At 30.5% G+C, this 17,692-nt stretch overlaps 1 protein-coding gene across 1 annotated transcript in view; it reads right to left on the reverse strand.

Moving 5' to 3' along the window:
* MS3_00000605 (uncharacterized protein) overlaps positions 1-14,824 on the reverse strand; it is a 78,072-nt gene extending 63,248 nt beyond the window's left edge. Inside the window, exons 1-3 of the mRNA XM_051208307.1 lie at positions 14,345-14,824; positions 2,973-3,364; positions 721-993 (exon numbers count right to left, since the gene is read on the reverse strand). Coding sequence (XP_051065527.1) covers positions 721-993; positions 2,973-3,364; positions 14,345-14,725 — 1,046 coding nt within the window. The 5' untranslated portion in view covers positions 14,726-14,824. The remainder of the gene's footprint in view (positions 1-720; positions 994-2,972; positions 3,365-14,344) is intronic.
* Positions 14,825-17,692: the final 2,868 nt, after the last annotated feature.

The following is a 17,692-nucleotide window of genomic DNA, read 5'->3' on the forward strand; positions in this document are numbered from 1 at the left end:
TGGAACGAAAGTTTATTTAAATGATCTATTTCAGATAATTAAAATAACTTACTGTGTCATTGAATAAGAATAAGTAGTATTTAGCGAAGAAAATTTTCTTTTCAACGAAATCCTCCACTTAAGCTGTACATCCTTATCTATTTTACTGTCTAGCTGTTCTATGTTTTGAAAGGTATCTAATTTTTCGATTAGAAAGTAAGTAAGTAATGCATAAGATCGGTTTTAATTAAAGTTATCATCTGATAATATGTTGCGTCAATTTAGGGAACAATCGGTTGAACATATCCAATCAAGTATATTTGAAAAAAGAAAGAAAATAATGTCTAAGTTCCAGCATACCTGAAGATGGTGTATTTTCAAAATAAACTCTTCGGATAGGGTACAGTTTTAAATTTGCTTCAGTGACAGATCAATATAAATCCGTTGAATAAAATGAATCCATTATTGTATAGAGAATATGAGGAGATTTTCTGATTTGAAAGTTTATATCATAAAATGACTTTAATTAGAGAACTGTTCAATACCAACAGTAAACAAACATCTGTTTTATCTTAGTAACGGGCCCTTCAATAGTTTTCATCTTAAACTCAATCAATAATTGAACCCAAGACTCTCAGATCTTGTAGAAAGCGACTAAACTTTAGACTACTGAATCGAGATGCAATGGTTTAAATTGTTAAAATGAACTTAATTGTCTTTCTGTATATACGCATCACTTACCTGTAACCTTGCAATAGTGCTTCTTGACAATCTCTATCAATATAATCAACCATAGTTCGATTAAAATGTACAATTTGTCCAAATAATGGCCATCTACGTACTCCACCAACAGCACTGCCTGAAGTTAATGGCATACCAAGTTTTGGTGTCTGTGTACCACCTAAACGTCCTAATATTGACCAATCAGAAGTATTTTTTGCCAATTGTCCTCTATTTATTAAATATTCTGGACTAACATAAGCAAAACGACATTCTTCTTTATCTAAATTGTAACTAGATAAATGAAAATATTATTTAAAAAGAAATACAAAGGTTAGATGCTTACAAATGACATGGAAATTAATTGATTTTTGAACATGATTAGAGATGAACATGAATAGACTGATATCATCCTAGGAAGCATTGAAAGTCCAGAAAATGTAAACATATTTTTTTCCAAATCAAGAACTCTAAATCAATTTACACCAAAGATCATATCAGTGATCAAACTTGAGTTAGTTGTCCATGATAACTGTTTTGATTCTAGACTTGGTTTATTTGTTAAACTGAATGTTCTTCGAAAACTGGATGAAAGTTAAGGTGATTGATTACATTATTTTAATTCCAGTGATCACATAAACTTTGAAATTTGAGATATTATAAGCGAAGATGGATAGTAGCTAGCAGTGAAATCCACGACACACGTTTCGTCCTATTTCGGATTCGTCTACTGAGTGCACCAATAAGAGGCTTATCAATTACAGTCCTAAACATCAATGGGAAGACTCAAACCAACAATACCAAGTGAATGTAAGATATTGGTTCAGTGATAAGGGTTTTATTTTTTGTATGTTTACCGAATCTATATCTTTGTTACATCAGTTCACTATGTTTGAACACTAGGTTCTTTTAAGTTCCATTTGTTTGTTTTTTCCAAATTGTATCCACTGATGAATTTAATTATTTTTCAAAAATAGTATTTGATTTGAGTTAAATGTTACATCTTTATTTTGTACAAACGTTGATAAGGTTCAGTGGGTGAGACTATAATTTATGGACGACCTTAGAGCGACGCTAGACTGACCTTGAGAGTGTCCACCTAACAACTAGGACCAAATGAGGGTTATAAATTAGTGTGAGGAATTCGAATTATGATTTACAGTTGATGGTTAATGTTAAGAATTAGATTTAGGGTTTTCATTTAGCTAAATGGTTGAGTGAATTTCGAGCCAAAATCCGAGACTTGTTATCTTATACCTGATTGGTTCGTCCATAAATTATAGTCTCGTCGGTTCAGCAAATATCTAAATAACAGATTTAAAAAACAATCATTATTTGTAAATGATTTTCATTAAAGATTGTTATCGACTGATTGAAAAACAAAGAACACAGAATATCTCTTGTCAGTAATAAGTACCCATGACAGTAATATTTAATGGTCGTCAGGCTGCATAGTGAATCGTTTGAGATTAGAACTGTTAACCTTTCGATTGTAACTTAGTAATTTGAAAGAAATACTCTTGTCTAGAAAACGTTGGTTCGATTTCTATTTGGATCTGTCGATTGACAATCCAGAGAATTCCCATTCAAGTTGAATTGTTTAATCCAACTCACGATTTGTAAACGAATGTTTGTTTATGATTAGTTGATTATATTGAGAAATCGTGGTATTTGAGTAGTTAATTTATTACACAGTAAATATTTCTGCTTAACATGAATTTCACAATTGATATTTAACCAATAACTTATAGGACAACTCTCAAATCTCATTGTATAGATGAAGTCATAACTATTAAACCCAATGAACTCAAATGACATTTTATATCAAATAACTGAATTATTGATCTAAGGAAAAAACTTAGTTTGTGACTGATTTAAATTTGGGGTTCTTCACTTACTACTACTGTAGAAAATGAGAACACAAAAGTGGGGACAACTAAGTGAATTTTAATACGAAATGACAGAATATATTGGTAAAATCTGAAAACCATACAGTAAGTAATTCATTTACAAAATATTCATCAAATGTTTCAGACTTTGATGTTCCTTCAATTCCATACTAATCTCTCTCTGTTCTCGTTCTCTTCTCTTCGATTTTCACAACCTTCTGCTGCTAGGCCTTCTACTTTCGGCTGGTAATACATGCGACTTATATCTATCGACATCAGTAGCACACACCACACTACTACCGTTATTTTTAACAGTATGCATTAATGAACAAAATATTTAACAGTGAATTAAAAAATGTACAATTTTATTGACTTAATTCTTACCGTATCTTCAATATATCTGGACTAATACTTTCACTTGTAGCTCGAAGATTTTTCACTGTTAACTCTTTCAATAATTGAATTCTACTTTGTGGTATTGGACCTATTAAATAACCTTGTTTCATTTTAAGCTTTTTATCGTCATCATTATTGCCATTCATTGTATTAGTATTATTGTTATTATGAATAACTTGATTAGTAACATTGTCCATATCATAATTATTGATTAAATGTGTTGGTGGGTCCTCTATATCGATCATTATATCAACAGTTTGTACAACTGAATTATTGTTACGAAAGAAAAAGATGGTCACTTGTACATGATCATGATTTATAAGTGGATTGCCTTCATGACGATAAATCACGTCTCCATTAGCAAAAGAACAGTCAAATTTCTAAAAAGTAAAGATGAAGAGAAAATTAAAACGATGATGTGATGACATTTAGAAAGATATATTAAGATCCTGTTAAGAATTTCATTGTGAATGTTGTCAAGCTAAACATTGATGCGTTTAACTCTAATACACAGAATTCAGTCTTAAACTGATGATCGTTATAGTTAAAAATCTGCATGAATTTCTCATCCAAACCATTTTTAAGAGAGTTCTTTTGATTATTTTGATAATCTTATACCATTATTTACACAACAACAAGTGACCAAAGTTGGACGTATATATTTAAAGATCAAACTGTTGATTGATTTGTGTTCTTGATTTTTGAATAGCTATTCAGTTTGAAGAATGAATGTTCATTACGCAAGTGTACAGTTTGTACAGTCAATGTAATCTGTTTCAAAATAGCAAGTAAACTGATGAACGAATATCATGATGGCCAAAAGTCAAAAGAAACTCTGAAGCTAGAACAGTTGACTAGTTTAATAACTGATTCTACACGATTGTTGTATTACATTTAATTACTCTAAAAAAACAATTCATTTCCCTATATAATGAATTAAATATATACACTTAAGTTGAGTATAGAAAGGAAATTATAAATCTGTTTGGCTACGAGGAATGTAACATTTAATTCAAGTCATTGTTTGTTTAAATCTAGGTTCTATAGTTATTGTATACTAAATCAAAATGTTTTATCACAAATACATTGTTAGAGTGGTATTTTCTTATGAAAACTTTACATTATGATCTAAAATCAATTCAACCATGTTGAATGTGAGGCAATTATTTAAAATATGACATAGGGAGATGGTTGGGTAATATCTTAAATCATTTGGAACTAGAAATGTAAGGCATTAATTACCTGTTCAATGATCTAAATAATCTAAATACTTAAAGCAAGAATAGCAGATTCTGAATTCACTTCTCGACGGGGTCATATATGGGTACTGACAAAACGTTGGTAGGAAATATAATTGATAGCTGATAAGATGAAGAATTTAGCATGCTAGTAGAACTATTTTATATTATTTGTTTTCAGTAATAATTGTGGTGATTTTGATATTTTTAGACCCTTTGTTGAGCAGTGAGTAAAATCATAGCCTAAATCGAAAATCTTTGGCTAAATATGTGATAAAATTTAAAAGTTTATGGTGATTTTACGTAGATCATGAGTTTTCTAATGTTTTTTAATTCTATTAAAGTAGACTATTTTTCGCTACAAAATATCATTTGTTTGAGTCAATTATCAGGTCACGAGAACTTTCAAAACCTAATTCTCGATAGAAATCGATGAGGCAAACATGGAATTGGTCACCATCTAACATTAAAACATTGTACACGTCACAGTGAGTCCTTCGATTATGGGAGGGACCTTGCAACCAGATCGACTGAATTTGACCAACACTCAAGACTATGGAAAAGAAAACGATAATGACAATCAATGAGCGATCGGTCAGTGAGAATGTTTATATATTATTCACTATTTCTGTACACACCTCTTAATGATCGACTGAGTTATATTATGATATATTAGATAGCTATGTAAACGAAATTCAATTTAACTATAATCTTGTCGTATCCGGTCATTATATTAGCTTAAAAAGTACTCTGCATCAACTGAATTTATACTGTAGTGTTTTTTCCTTAATCTGATGAATGGGATAATTTCGACCATATTTTATGTTTATAGCGTAATGTACTTTGATGCCCTTCGGTTATGTTAAATGTAAAAGGATCTTGACTTGTAACACATTAATGTCTTTTTAATATGCTTAGCTACTTAATGTAATCATTAATGACAATCAACGAGTTCAGTGATTACTGATTTAATCTTGAGTGGAGACTCTCACAATACCTTAAATAAATGATCTGTATAGTGGCTCTGATTGGCTTCACAGACATTTCCTTTTACATGATTCAATCAGGGAAAGACAAGAAATTATCAGTACTGAACTCTGTATTGAAAAATACTCTAATTCATAAAAGATATATGATTAAGTATTTGGAAAACTGGATCATATTGCAAAATAATTAAAAAATATATACGTTATGTACTAAAAACACGGTAATTATGTTAAAAATTGGAATATTAGGTTCATCCTTAAAATTCTAATAACTTTGTGACAGAAGAATGTATATTAACAGTATTTAAACCAGGTGAAAACTTGGAACTTGAGGAATATAAAGAATGCATATATATACTAACTGTTGTGACTTTAAGCCCGGTTAGTTATCACGTGATTTATTTGCCAATTGAGATCCAACTTATTCAATCTTAGTACTGTGCCAAACCAATCACACTCGACTGGTATGAGCAGTCTAGAGTCCTTATTGATCTTTTTTCCTCTTGGCCCTGCCAGTTGAGTCCAGAGCACAAATACCGGCTTCCACCATGCGAATCATTTATTTCAAACATATATATATATAATTTTAGTTTATTAATAGTTCTCAGAAGTTACCCGCAAGTTAGTCTTCACTAGAATATAACACTAACTGTAAATCATAATTATACACCATAAAATCACGGTAACACTTTTACGGAGTTTGTTATCATTATAGCATAGAACGCATTTTCTTACTGAAAATTATTTCTTAACACTAATAAAATTGTAGTGAATGAGAGCGCCAATGGGACCAACCAAGTGTCTTAGTACAAAATTTCAACATCACTTAGTAAAATCTGAGAATCATATGGCAAATAATTCATTTGCAAAATATACATCAATTGCCCCGAAGATTTTTGTTCCTTCATTTCTATATCAACCACTCTCTGTTCTCGCTCTCTTCTATTTGATGTTTGTAACCTTCTGCTTCCAGGCATTCCATTTCTAATTGATGTTATGTACTAATTATGTCGACATAAGTAGCATATGCCACATAATTATTTAGAAAAGCGGTTGAAAAACTATTCTCAGAAAGCAAGGATAAATGTCCAGTATATTTTGACATTACCTACAATCGCATTTTCTTAATTATTACACATTATTTCTCTTTTTACAATTAAGTAAAATAAAAAATGACAAGAAAGAATAAATTATTAGTATGATTAAGTACGATTTGTGGGAGCGGATTGAAGTGAACAGCATGGAATTGAAATGATATAAATAGTTGAACAGTGCGGATCATTATCAATTTTGGCGATGATGACTATGATAACTGGAAGAACTACAATTGGTGTCTGCTATATCTAAAGATTAGATTCTTAATATACCGTGTATAACTTGAGCACCAGAATTCTAGGACCTTCCGAATCTCAAATAAGAAGACAGAAGACAATTGAAAGGAATGCTATTCCAAACAGTGTCAAATATGGTACAAAACTGTCAGGTATTTATAGTTTTCAGTAAAAACGAAATCATCATTATAGTCATCCAATTCGCATACAGTGGTTTTTTACCATTTGTCCAGTAGGGTAGCTGTATGTAGAGATTCTGGAATATCTTCAGCTCTTTCTGAGCTTCTTAGAGCTTCCTCGAGTTCATCTGTGGGCCGTTCTGCCAGTGTCATTTCAAACAGTCCGGACAAGGTTGAACTGAATATGTTTAATGTCTTATTTAAATTAGACAGTAAACTTTGATTTCTAAATTAGAACTATGTTTACTTCATGAACATTATGTAAAAACCATTTAGTTCTTTTGTATTTGTTTACAAAGTCTAGTTTTTTTTAACAAGAACAATAGTAATATTAAGTAAATTGAATTAATATTGTGAAATGAAAGTACATTTCGTTACAAATTGAGAAAAAAAAGGTTAGATGTTTTATAAATAATTAGAATAAAATCCAGTTTCGCAGTCTCAGATTTTACCACTGACTTATTTATCTTGTGGCTAGCGTTCCCTAGTCATGAAGCAGTTCATTAATCACTGCTTAGTGATCAATGAATGACGTATCTCTCTACCCCTCTATGATGATCGAATGTGATCAGTCAAGTCAGTTAGACTAGTGGCCAAAATACAACTTGTTTTATTGGATTTAATTAGCACTAGGGGACTAGACAAACATGAAGTTCATCTCTACACTCTAAAATCAATCCATTATGAATATATTTAACAATTGATTGAACAAACATTCAATAACATTATGTAATAGATAATTAATTGGCTTATGAGTGTTTCAAATCAATTGATAGTAACATATCATTACAAAACAGTTGGATGGAAAATGCTAATGAGCGGCCCTTACTCCTCCATGAGAGGCAACAGACGTAAGCAAGTGAGTGACAAAGGAAATTTCATTTCTTGTAATTTGTTGAAATTTTTCTACATGATGCTATTATTATTATTACCATTATTTAAATACATAAACATTGGTACAACGCGGCAACAAAATATATATATATATATATATATATATATATATATATATATATATATATATGCAAATCATTTGATTTGTGTAAAGTCTAAGATACTGTCCAAGAGCCCAAACCAAAACAGGAGATTGTAATCTCACATCAATCAAGTACACTGTCTACTGAATGTTGTATAAATCAAGTTTCATTTTTCTTATTACGTCATTTAAGTACTTCAGTTAGTTTTTTTTGAAAAATCTGACTTGAATTCATTCGATTTTCTTTCACTTCTTCCTTCCTTCCTTCTTTCCTTCTCTCTCCCTTCCTTCTACTTGTTCATTATATTTATGAAAAAAATAACAGAATGTATAGATGAATATGAAACTATTCCATATAAAAACTAATTAGAAACCGAATAATTTAGTTCATAGTTTTATGATCAATTGTTTGTTTTTTCTCTCTTTCCATAGAAAATAATAATAAAGATTTATAGTGATATTTTATATTAATTCTTATAAGGTGTTTATGTATTTCTATGTGTGAATTTGTACTACTTAAATCAAAATATTATCAATGTAGATATGTTATTCAATAAAAAAAACGAAACAAAACAGATCAGATACAAAGTATGTAAGAATGTACTTTACATTAAATAGTTTATATTATGAAGTTAACTGTTCTGTTTTTATACATTGTTTTAATGTGATATACATCAACAATTATGCCTATAAAATATACACTAATAATCTAGATATATTATGGTGAAAAATAAACTTTCTGAAGTTTCAATTATGAAACATTTATAGTTAGGAAACTTAACAGTATCCACCTGCTTCAGTCTGGACACCCGGGCAGTATCACAGCCCTCACACATATCAAATGAAATCTGTGTGGCGCATATGTATTTGGTGCCTCCTTGTACCAATATCTACGTGTTAAAATAAATAAATAAATAAATAAATAACAATATCCTCGAACCAGTTACACAAATAATAATCGTACGTTCACTAATGATCAGTTTCAAGAAATAACTCTTCACATTCTACTGAAAACGTGAGATTTGTGGAGTTCACCAATATTGAAATTGAATTGGTTACTTACAAATGGAATTAGATAATAGTTGCTCAGTGTTAAAAATGATTTGAATTTTAAGAAATGTAAACCATTGGATTTCATTTCTGCAACCTAAACGTCTAGCGCTTATCGCAAGACTTTATTGTTCTGGGTCCAACCCCCAGAGAGACTGCATATATCCACTGTTGCCTTCTAATTTTCAGTGGGCGTTTAATTAAGATCATTTCTCGATGTAAACTGTAAATGTCTACCATTTCAACAACCTCCTTACACAAATAATCAAACCCTTACGTTTAGACTTAAGTTCATGTTTGAAAAATAAAGTTGATTCGCGAAAAAGTGAACTAATCACATAGTATTAATTTTGATTTAGATTACGCGCGATAACACTCTGTTATTCTATTATCATTTTACACTGAAAATTGAACAATTGTTACACTGTCAAATGAAAAATCACATGAAAATTTGGCTCTTCCATTCAACTAATTTAATTGAAAATTCAAATAAACAGCACAAAGTAAAATAAACAATTATTTATTGGTTATCATGATGTTTCACTTTGTAGGATAATAAAATAATCAAGATATAGCCGGAATCTAAACTGAAAACAGTTCGTTATAAGCAGAACCCACGTTTCGTCCTATATTTTACTCGTTAGATAGATTTTCTTGCATCCCAGAAATAAAGTTCACCCCAGGGACTCGTAACCATCATTGCTCGCTTCATTAAATTGAATACTACTATAGTTTAAGGTATTGTATATTTTATTACCTGATTGAAACGAATAAAAAAACGTTTTGGTCGAAATTTCAATAAATATACTCTCTTGTTGACATGGAAATAATCACTGTCTATTTGAAAAGATTATGGATAGTTATAAAATTTGGTACAGTTAGTTTCAGCTTAAGGATTAACAAAAGATTTCAATCCTCGTTATGTAGTCTATCAACTTAATTCATTTAATAGTTTATATCATGATCGTAGTAAAACAACCATTGATAACCACAAAGCCCTAGACAGCTACTTCATCATAGTATAGGATCACTCTGGAAGGTCCGTCCATGATTTTACCAAGCATCAAACTTAGAATCTTCATTTAACTTATTATTCATTAATTTACACATCCATCAGTTTAATTTTTGTAACTAAGCTCATAAAAATGAAGATGATTAGTTAGTTTTATTCAACCGTCCCCCCCCGTCGAAAAAAAATGATAACCTAAAATAAGTTCAAACATCTGTTAAACACTTCATGTGTTATCTTATTGATAATTTATATGCTATTTTTAAATAATAAATAATACCAATCTTTGAATTCACTTGGCACTGGGTTTGAGTCTCTTAATGAACAACAATTCAGGGATACAAGTATATTCAGATGATAAATTTCAAATAAGCAGTAACACGCATCCTGGATTCTACTAATTGCTTATAATAACGATCTTTTCACTTATACACCTAAACAAAAGATTAATTTTACACAATTGAATATTAATGTAATGAATATATATATATATATATATATATATATATATATATATATTTGTATATATTTATATTTAGTTAGTGAACTTATCACTTACAATACATTAACGTTTCCATTATAAGTGTCAATGTAATTTAATAATTGAAATCACAAGTCCATTGAAACTAGATCACTATGGAAAACCTGAAAGTACTGGATGGCCGTTTCGTCCTATTATGGGACTCTTCAGCAGTGCGCATAGTTTTTTTGGTTTTTCGGAATTGATTTAAATTAATTTTTTCTTGATTTATTATATTGTCATTTGTAAAATTATTGAAAATGATAATTTATTTAAGAAATTATAAATGAAATCCAACAATGATGATTCATTGAATTGACAATAACAACAATAACAACAAAAATATGATTAATGATCCTTAATTTATCATATTTAATTGAGTTTTTCCAGAAGAACATTACAGTAAACAAGATTTATGTAATAATAGTTTTACTATTATGTAAATGACAAATGTCGTTAATCTTAAAACTAATGAATACTTGGGAAAATAATGATAAATAATGAAATGTTTCTTTATGGATTATGTTAAAAGTAAAACAATTCATTTGGTATTTTTTTACTTGAATCTTCGTATTGATGTTTAAGACTGTAATTGATCAGTCACTTATTGGCATATGTACATCCTGTGAGTATTGTCTTAATTCACAAACATTCTAAGCCAAGATGGATAATGGCTAGCAGCGGTAATATTGAGGCAATATGATGAGTATGCACATATATCAATAAGAGAGAGACTGATCAATTTCAGTCCTAAACATTAATGAGAAGATTCAAATAAACAATATCAAGTGAATTTAGACTTTACCCGATTGCACAAGCAAGTGGCTTTCAGGACTCAGTGGCTAAGTGGATAACGAGATGGTGTTTGGAGCGTACGATACTGAGTTCGAGTCCCGGGGTGAACATCGACTCTGGAATACAGGTAAATGCATCTGACGAGTCCCAAATAGGACGGAACGTGCGTCCTGGATTCTACTGTTAGCCACAATCTATCTTTGCTGAGTATGTTAAAAGTAATTTGAGTGAAAATATATTTCTCATTATTCGAGCTGAATAGTCACAATTATGTGCCTTTTTCATGAATATTCAGTAATCTAATATAAAATAGAAAGAAAGAATTCCCCTAGAAAAAATTTCACTTAAAGATGGATATTCAACAGATATTCTAGACTTGATGAAAAGAACTTAGCTTTCAAGCATCATGTAATAGTTGAATTTCATAATGAATTAACCGTTCAATTCACGAAGCGAACCTTAAACGTCCATAGAAAGGTATTTGTTGAAGTAAGAATCTATGTTTTTCAGCTAAATATTAATTTCGCGTAATCTAAGAATCAATATTACTCTTTCATTCGACTACATCATTCCTCATATATATCAGTACGTATGTGGTGTGTGCTACTGATGTTGACATATATAACTAGTATGTATTAGCAGTCGAAAGTAGAATGCCTGGCAGCAGATGGTTGAGAAGATCGAAGAAAAGAAATCGAAAACAGAATGATTGGTATAAAAATGAAAGAATAACAAAGTCTGAGACACTTAATGGATATTTTGCAAACGAATTATTTACTGTATGGTTCTCAGACTTTACTAAGAGATTCTGAAATACATTTGGTTGTCCTCAAAGATATTCTCGTTCACTACACAGGTATCTCTACGTTGTTAGATAAATCAATCGTTATATAATTGATAAAATAATCAAAAGCGCCAATTCAGATATTTTATCATTTGTAGTCATTTATTTTCAGACTATTCTAACTGTTATAACGAGCTAATCGCCTGAAGCGATGTGAACAGTGTAGCTGAATGATGATTAATGATAAAAATCATATTAACGACACAAAGTTCCGAATGAAGAGAAATCAAAAAGAAAGGATTAATTAAAAGCGTTCAATTAATTCATGAGAAGAGATGAACCTTCTTTCACTCATCATTTATATCTCGTTATTGATCGTATGAACGACCCTAGAAAAAATGTGTTCTTCATCCTCATGCCTTACCCGCGCCATAATTCCTCACTGAATAGATCTTATACTTTTATTAGTTAGTTTTAATAATAAAAACTCCCTTAGATTATAATACCGTTTTTTTCAATTTGCTCTTAGATTATCACATTATTCTTTTATTCTATAAATGGTAAAGATTATAAAATTTTACATGTAACTGTGATTGATAAGCTTCGAAAAAAGAAAAGAAATCTAGCGTAAAGTAATCTTGTTACCGTTTACTTTGATTTAAAATCTTGATTGATGTAGTGGTATGTAGGAAGAAAGCTATGGGAAAAACCAAGACGCGGCATCAGTTCATAAAGTCACTAAATGTATGTGCAGACCACGTGACTAGGGTCCACACAATTACCGTAGTCACTGGTTCTATACGGTCAAAAATCAGTCTCTGGTAAACTTGCGTTAATTTTTCGTTTACTTTATGATCTTAAACTTTCAAATCATTTTGTAATTTTATTTTACAAATTCATCGCTCGCTTTTTGAGCAATTTTCTCTATTTTTAATCTTTAATTTTTAATATCACTGGAAACTATAAATAATAACTCTATTTGGCATTCATTTTGATGATTCTGACACGTTGTTCTGATGTACTGTTGTTAAGTTGACGTATGTAGATTTGTGTCAAGCCCTACAACACTCAGAATTGTGTGACTAATTAAATCCAATATATTTATACAAAAAAGAAACCTGATCTATTCTCCATTCACGAAGGTGAGACAAATCTGTACTGATGATACATTTGATGTCATACTTGGTAAACTATGGCAGATACTGATTAACAATAAGTATATACGCGGATTCAGTGAGAAAAATCTGAAACTCAAATAACAATGTGAAAGAGTGTTTTTAAAACAACAGAAAACCTTTGTTATGAACAACCAGTTTAAAGGAGAGACTACAGCAGAAATCACAGAAGACAAACTTTCGAGAACTTTGAAAACAGTATTCTGTTCGACTGGTTTTCTTATTGTCTTCTTTAATCGGCCTTTAATTTGTAGTTGTATGAAGAGCGAGCTCCTTCTTTGAACCAAATCACTGTGAATCTGTGAGTTTGCTTGCTGATGTGGAACGTTTTATTTTGGCCGCATAAGTCCGTGCTCTCTCAAGGCTCATCTCAAAACCTGGCCCTGTCTGGCAATCTAAAGGACCGCAAAAGTCATTTGGAAGTTTAATTCTGGAACATCTGTTTAAGTTTTCATCTCTCTGTTTCACCAGAATCCTCCTTCAAAGTCATTCTTATAGTCAGATGAATCGGCTTAAAAAGGATAGAAACTAAAAACATATGTGTGCTAGAGGCAATGGTCATCCTCTAACCGAAGATTTGTTTACGAAAGCAGTAAGTTTAACCCCTCGTTCTATCATGGTCTTGGCCTACGCTTATATCTTCCATAATATATTATTTTTATTTGTTTTTCCTTTCAAATTATTTCACACAACTGCGAATTAACGATTATTATAATTTATACTTTTCAATAGGAATTTCATCTCAATCATCTAGATCTATCTACATGTCTTCTGTGAACATGCTACTGTAGAGCATCTCAACTTGCCAGATGAAAAAGCAAATAAATTAAAAGTTACACCTTAAAATAAAATCCTTAGGAAAAGTTATGCTCTCATCTGCAGAATCTACTCATTACATGAACAAGATATTGCACATGTATTGAAAATGTAAAGTACATTCACTACATATTCACATACACGCATTCTATCCCAATATCAATACTGAAACGAATACAAACTCTTATGAATAGTAATGAATATAGTTCATGTTGAACATTTTGGGGGCTTCCTTGACCCATTAGTGTAGTAGACAATGAATTAGATCCTCAATCGATGTCCATTACATTAAAGCTATAATATGAACATCGATAATGTAGTGCAGATACACCTAAATATATTTTATTGAGACACTATCCTAAAAAATATACTTAATACGTGACTACAAGTAATATTAAACGATTCACATAGGAAATCTTTATGTTGATAAAGTGATTAATTAAAATCTATACCAGAATACCAACAACGATAGAATATAAATGAGATATTAATATAACTTACTTTAGGTTCGAAATGTCCAACCATTGATAATAACGGTTGAAATTCTTCAACTTCTACATGACATACTTGTCCTTTTTGAGCACGTGGTAAAATAGGCAAATGTTCATGTAACAGTGGTGCTGAATGTCCACGCCATACATGTAAATGTTGACGAATTACATCATTACGTAATAAACTATATCCATTTGATGCTGGTGAATCATTTAACATAAAGTGATCATGTGACTTTTGTGATTTTTCCTTACTACTACTACTCGTATCTATCATATCAAAAGGAGAATTAGATCTTTGGAAATATTTCTCAGTTGAACATAAAGAAATGAATAAGCTAATGTATAATAAAAATGTTATAATGGATTTTGTTGTAATGTTTAGATTCATTTTTTTTTCTTAACAGAATGCCAAAAGAAAGAAGTGTTAAATTAAAATGCAATTTCCAATGCAAGTCAATACAACTTAATTACATAGCTAGTAAATGTGTTCAAATGAAAGTATATAAGAATTTAAGGGTTCAATGAACTAACTGAATTCGTTCAATTAAATCCCTATTTACATAAACTATCATAATATAACCAATCAAATTATTGGTGTTATTTTAACCAACCAAAATAATTGTGTCAAAAGTATTATTATATGTGAAAATTATATTTGAAATTTAAATAATTCAAATGTTTCGTCCATTTAACTTGTCTGAACTTCTTCAGGGTAATCAAAATCAAAATCATCAGTTGCTGAGATTATATTTTCATATATAATGACTTCTTTATACTCGGCGCCTAATTTCTGTCAAACTATTCATTCTAATCTGGACGAATATTCGTATAAAAGTTATTTTCTTCAAGTTGTACAGTTTTAACTAAAGTAAATTTTTAGTGAAGGGAACTAGTACTAATCCGTACAGAAAAATTTTCAATGTAAGTTAAGTAAGTACTTAGTATGAATATATTTCACAAGTTAGATACTAAAGTGAATTAACTAAGTATATTTGCCATTTCCATATAGTGTGTTAACAAATTCGGTGATTTTATATTCCAATAGTTATCAGATAATTTAATGCAAATGAATGATAAACAGAGTCCTAATGATATAACTTGATGAATTTGATACCGCTACATTTTTCACAAATCAGTAGTTTGATGGCTTTGCTTTTATTATGGTAGATTTGTGAAATTAGATTTGATAATTTTTAGTTTTTATTTATTTATTTAAACACATGAATATTGGTACAAGGAGGCACCGAATACATATTCGTCACATTTCATCATTCGATTTGTGTGATGGCTTGAATACTGTGTGGGCGCCTAAAGTGAAGCAGGTAGTTTACTTAGGGGTCATTCAATGAACCTTTGACCTAGATTTTTAATCCACAAGACAATGGGGCAACGTCAAGAGATGCAGTTCCATCGTAGCCCATGACCAACAATAGGTTCCATTTTTTAGTTTAGTTAGAGAAATGATAACATTCACGTTTAGTATGTAGGTATGTAACTATTTATTTCCAAACTATTTTCATTTTTTAAAATTGTTCAACAATCAGTATGTCTTGAGTCTCATTGTTTTGTACTAATGCAGAAAGAAATAATGAAGTAATGAAAATATTTTGGTACAGTTATCGTAATATATTTAAGTTCTTGTCAATGCCCGTTTGATTGTTTTACCATTGTGATGACCTGTTGCATATTGTACCAGTAAATCATATTCCTTTGACGCAAATATGATATGATCAATAAGGAAAGAAACTGGTTAAGATACTAGGTACCTATCCAAGTATTATCAGTAGTCAGACTGATTTCATAAACCTCGAATAACAGGCTTCAATATTTCATGAGTATTATAATTGAATTTGACAAAAAAATGGTATAAAAATAGGGTTTGATACATTTGTCATCTGGTTGAATAATTTGCCACACTATAAAAACGATTCGTATACCACTTTTAGCAAGAGGTCAAAATTCTACTCCAGAGAATTCTCTTTTCTGATGATTATTTTACTTTGAAAAACGCGATGACAGTAATACTTGGTTCATGAAAGTGAAGAACATGTGTATCATTAGTTAAAGTTCTGCATAAAGACCGTAAATTAATTGACGTTGTTCTGCATCATTATCAACAGAGATATCTAGAATATTTGGTACATATGTCCAACAAAAATGCTAGTTAATTTAGATATAGGTTGGAAGAAAATTTGCCGTGATAAAATCACGGTGTGATATCAGTTCTTAAAGTCAATAATGGAAGGTGAAGTTTTACTAGTTCTAGCATGGATAAATAAGATTATATCTGATTGGGAACCTTGAGTAAATCGACTTAGAATCCATCACAATGAAGTAACTAAATTCTTCTTTGTAATAAAACTCCCTTTGTTTAGATATCATTCACTTTATTTACTACTCATTAAAACTATTTTACTATTTATCTTGTTAACTGTTAATCTTTGCACTGTTGTTAGGATCCGGGAATCTGTCTCAAAAGAAACCTATGTTAAACATAAAGTAATAAGATTTTCATAAATACTTCAGTGTCTATAGCGTATAGTACTAGATTTAAAGTAAATAGTGTATATTATAAAAGAAAAACATGGTACGCTGTGAGCAAAGCTTATCAAGTTATAGAAAGTTACATCGAATGCATGGCAAGTTAACATTTCATTATAGATGAGTTGGAATATAACATATGTGTTTATTTAAATAAACAAGTTATATTACTTCTATACAAGCCTCAAATGTTATAACTTGTAAATCAAGATTTGTACATATTTCATTTTCTTCTCCTACCCAATATGGTCTTGTCAACGGTTCACATTATACTCATTTCCTTTGGTTTTTTGAATCTTCCTACTGATGTTTAGAACTTCAATTAATTAGATTATTTTGGCATATGTGCTCCTGTGAGAATCGGCTCGGTATTACCAATAAGTTACAAGTATCATAAGCGAAGTTGGATGGTAGATGTTAAAAAAAATCCAGGATACACACTTCATCCTATTTGTAATTCGTCAGTCGAATTTACCTGGACCCGGACAACGATGATTCAAACAGCCGATACAAATGAATCAAAACTCACCCGTTTACACAAGCTAGTGTCCATCTAAATTCATTAGCTAGGTGGATACCGCACTTCTGTTTGCACCTTAAAGTATTGCCTTCAAGTCTTAGAGTGAACCTCAACTCTGAAATGCAGGTATATCCAGATGACAATTCGTGAGTAGAGTGAGACGTGCATCTTGGATTGCATTACTTGCTACCATCCTACTCTGTTCATAGTTCACACAATACATTTTAAGATGAATTTGGACATACATCATATCACTAATTATTCAGTATAAGCTGATAAAATGATTACTAAAGA

Source organism: Schistosoma haematobium, chromosome 6 (genome assembly GCF_000699445.3).
Source record: "Schistosoma haematobium chromosome 6, whole genome shotgun sequence".
Classification (NCBI taxonomy): domain Eukaryota; kingdom Metazoa; phylum Platyhelminthes; class Trematoda; order Strigeidida; family Schistosomatidae; genus Schistosoma; species Schistosoma haematobium.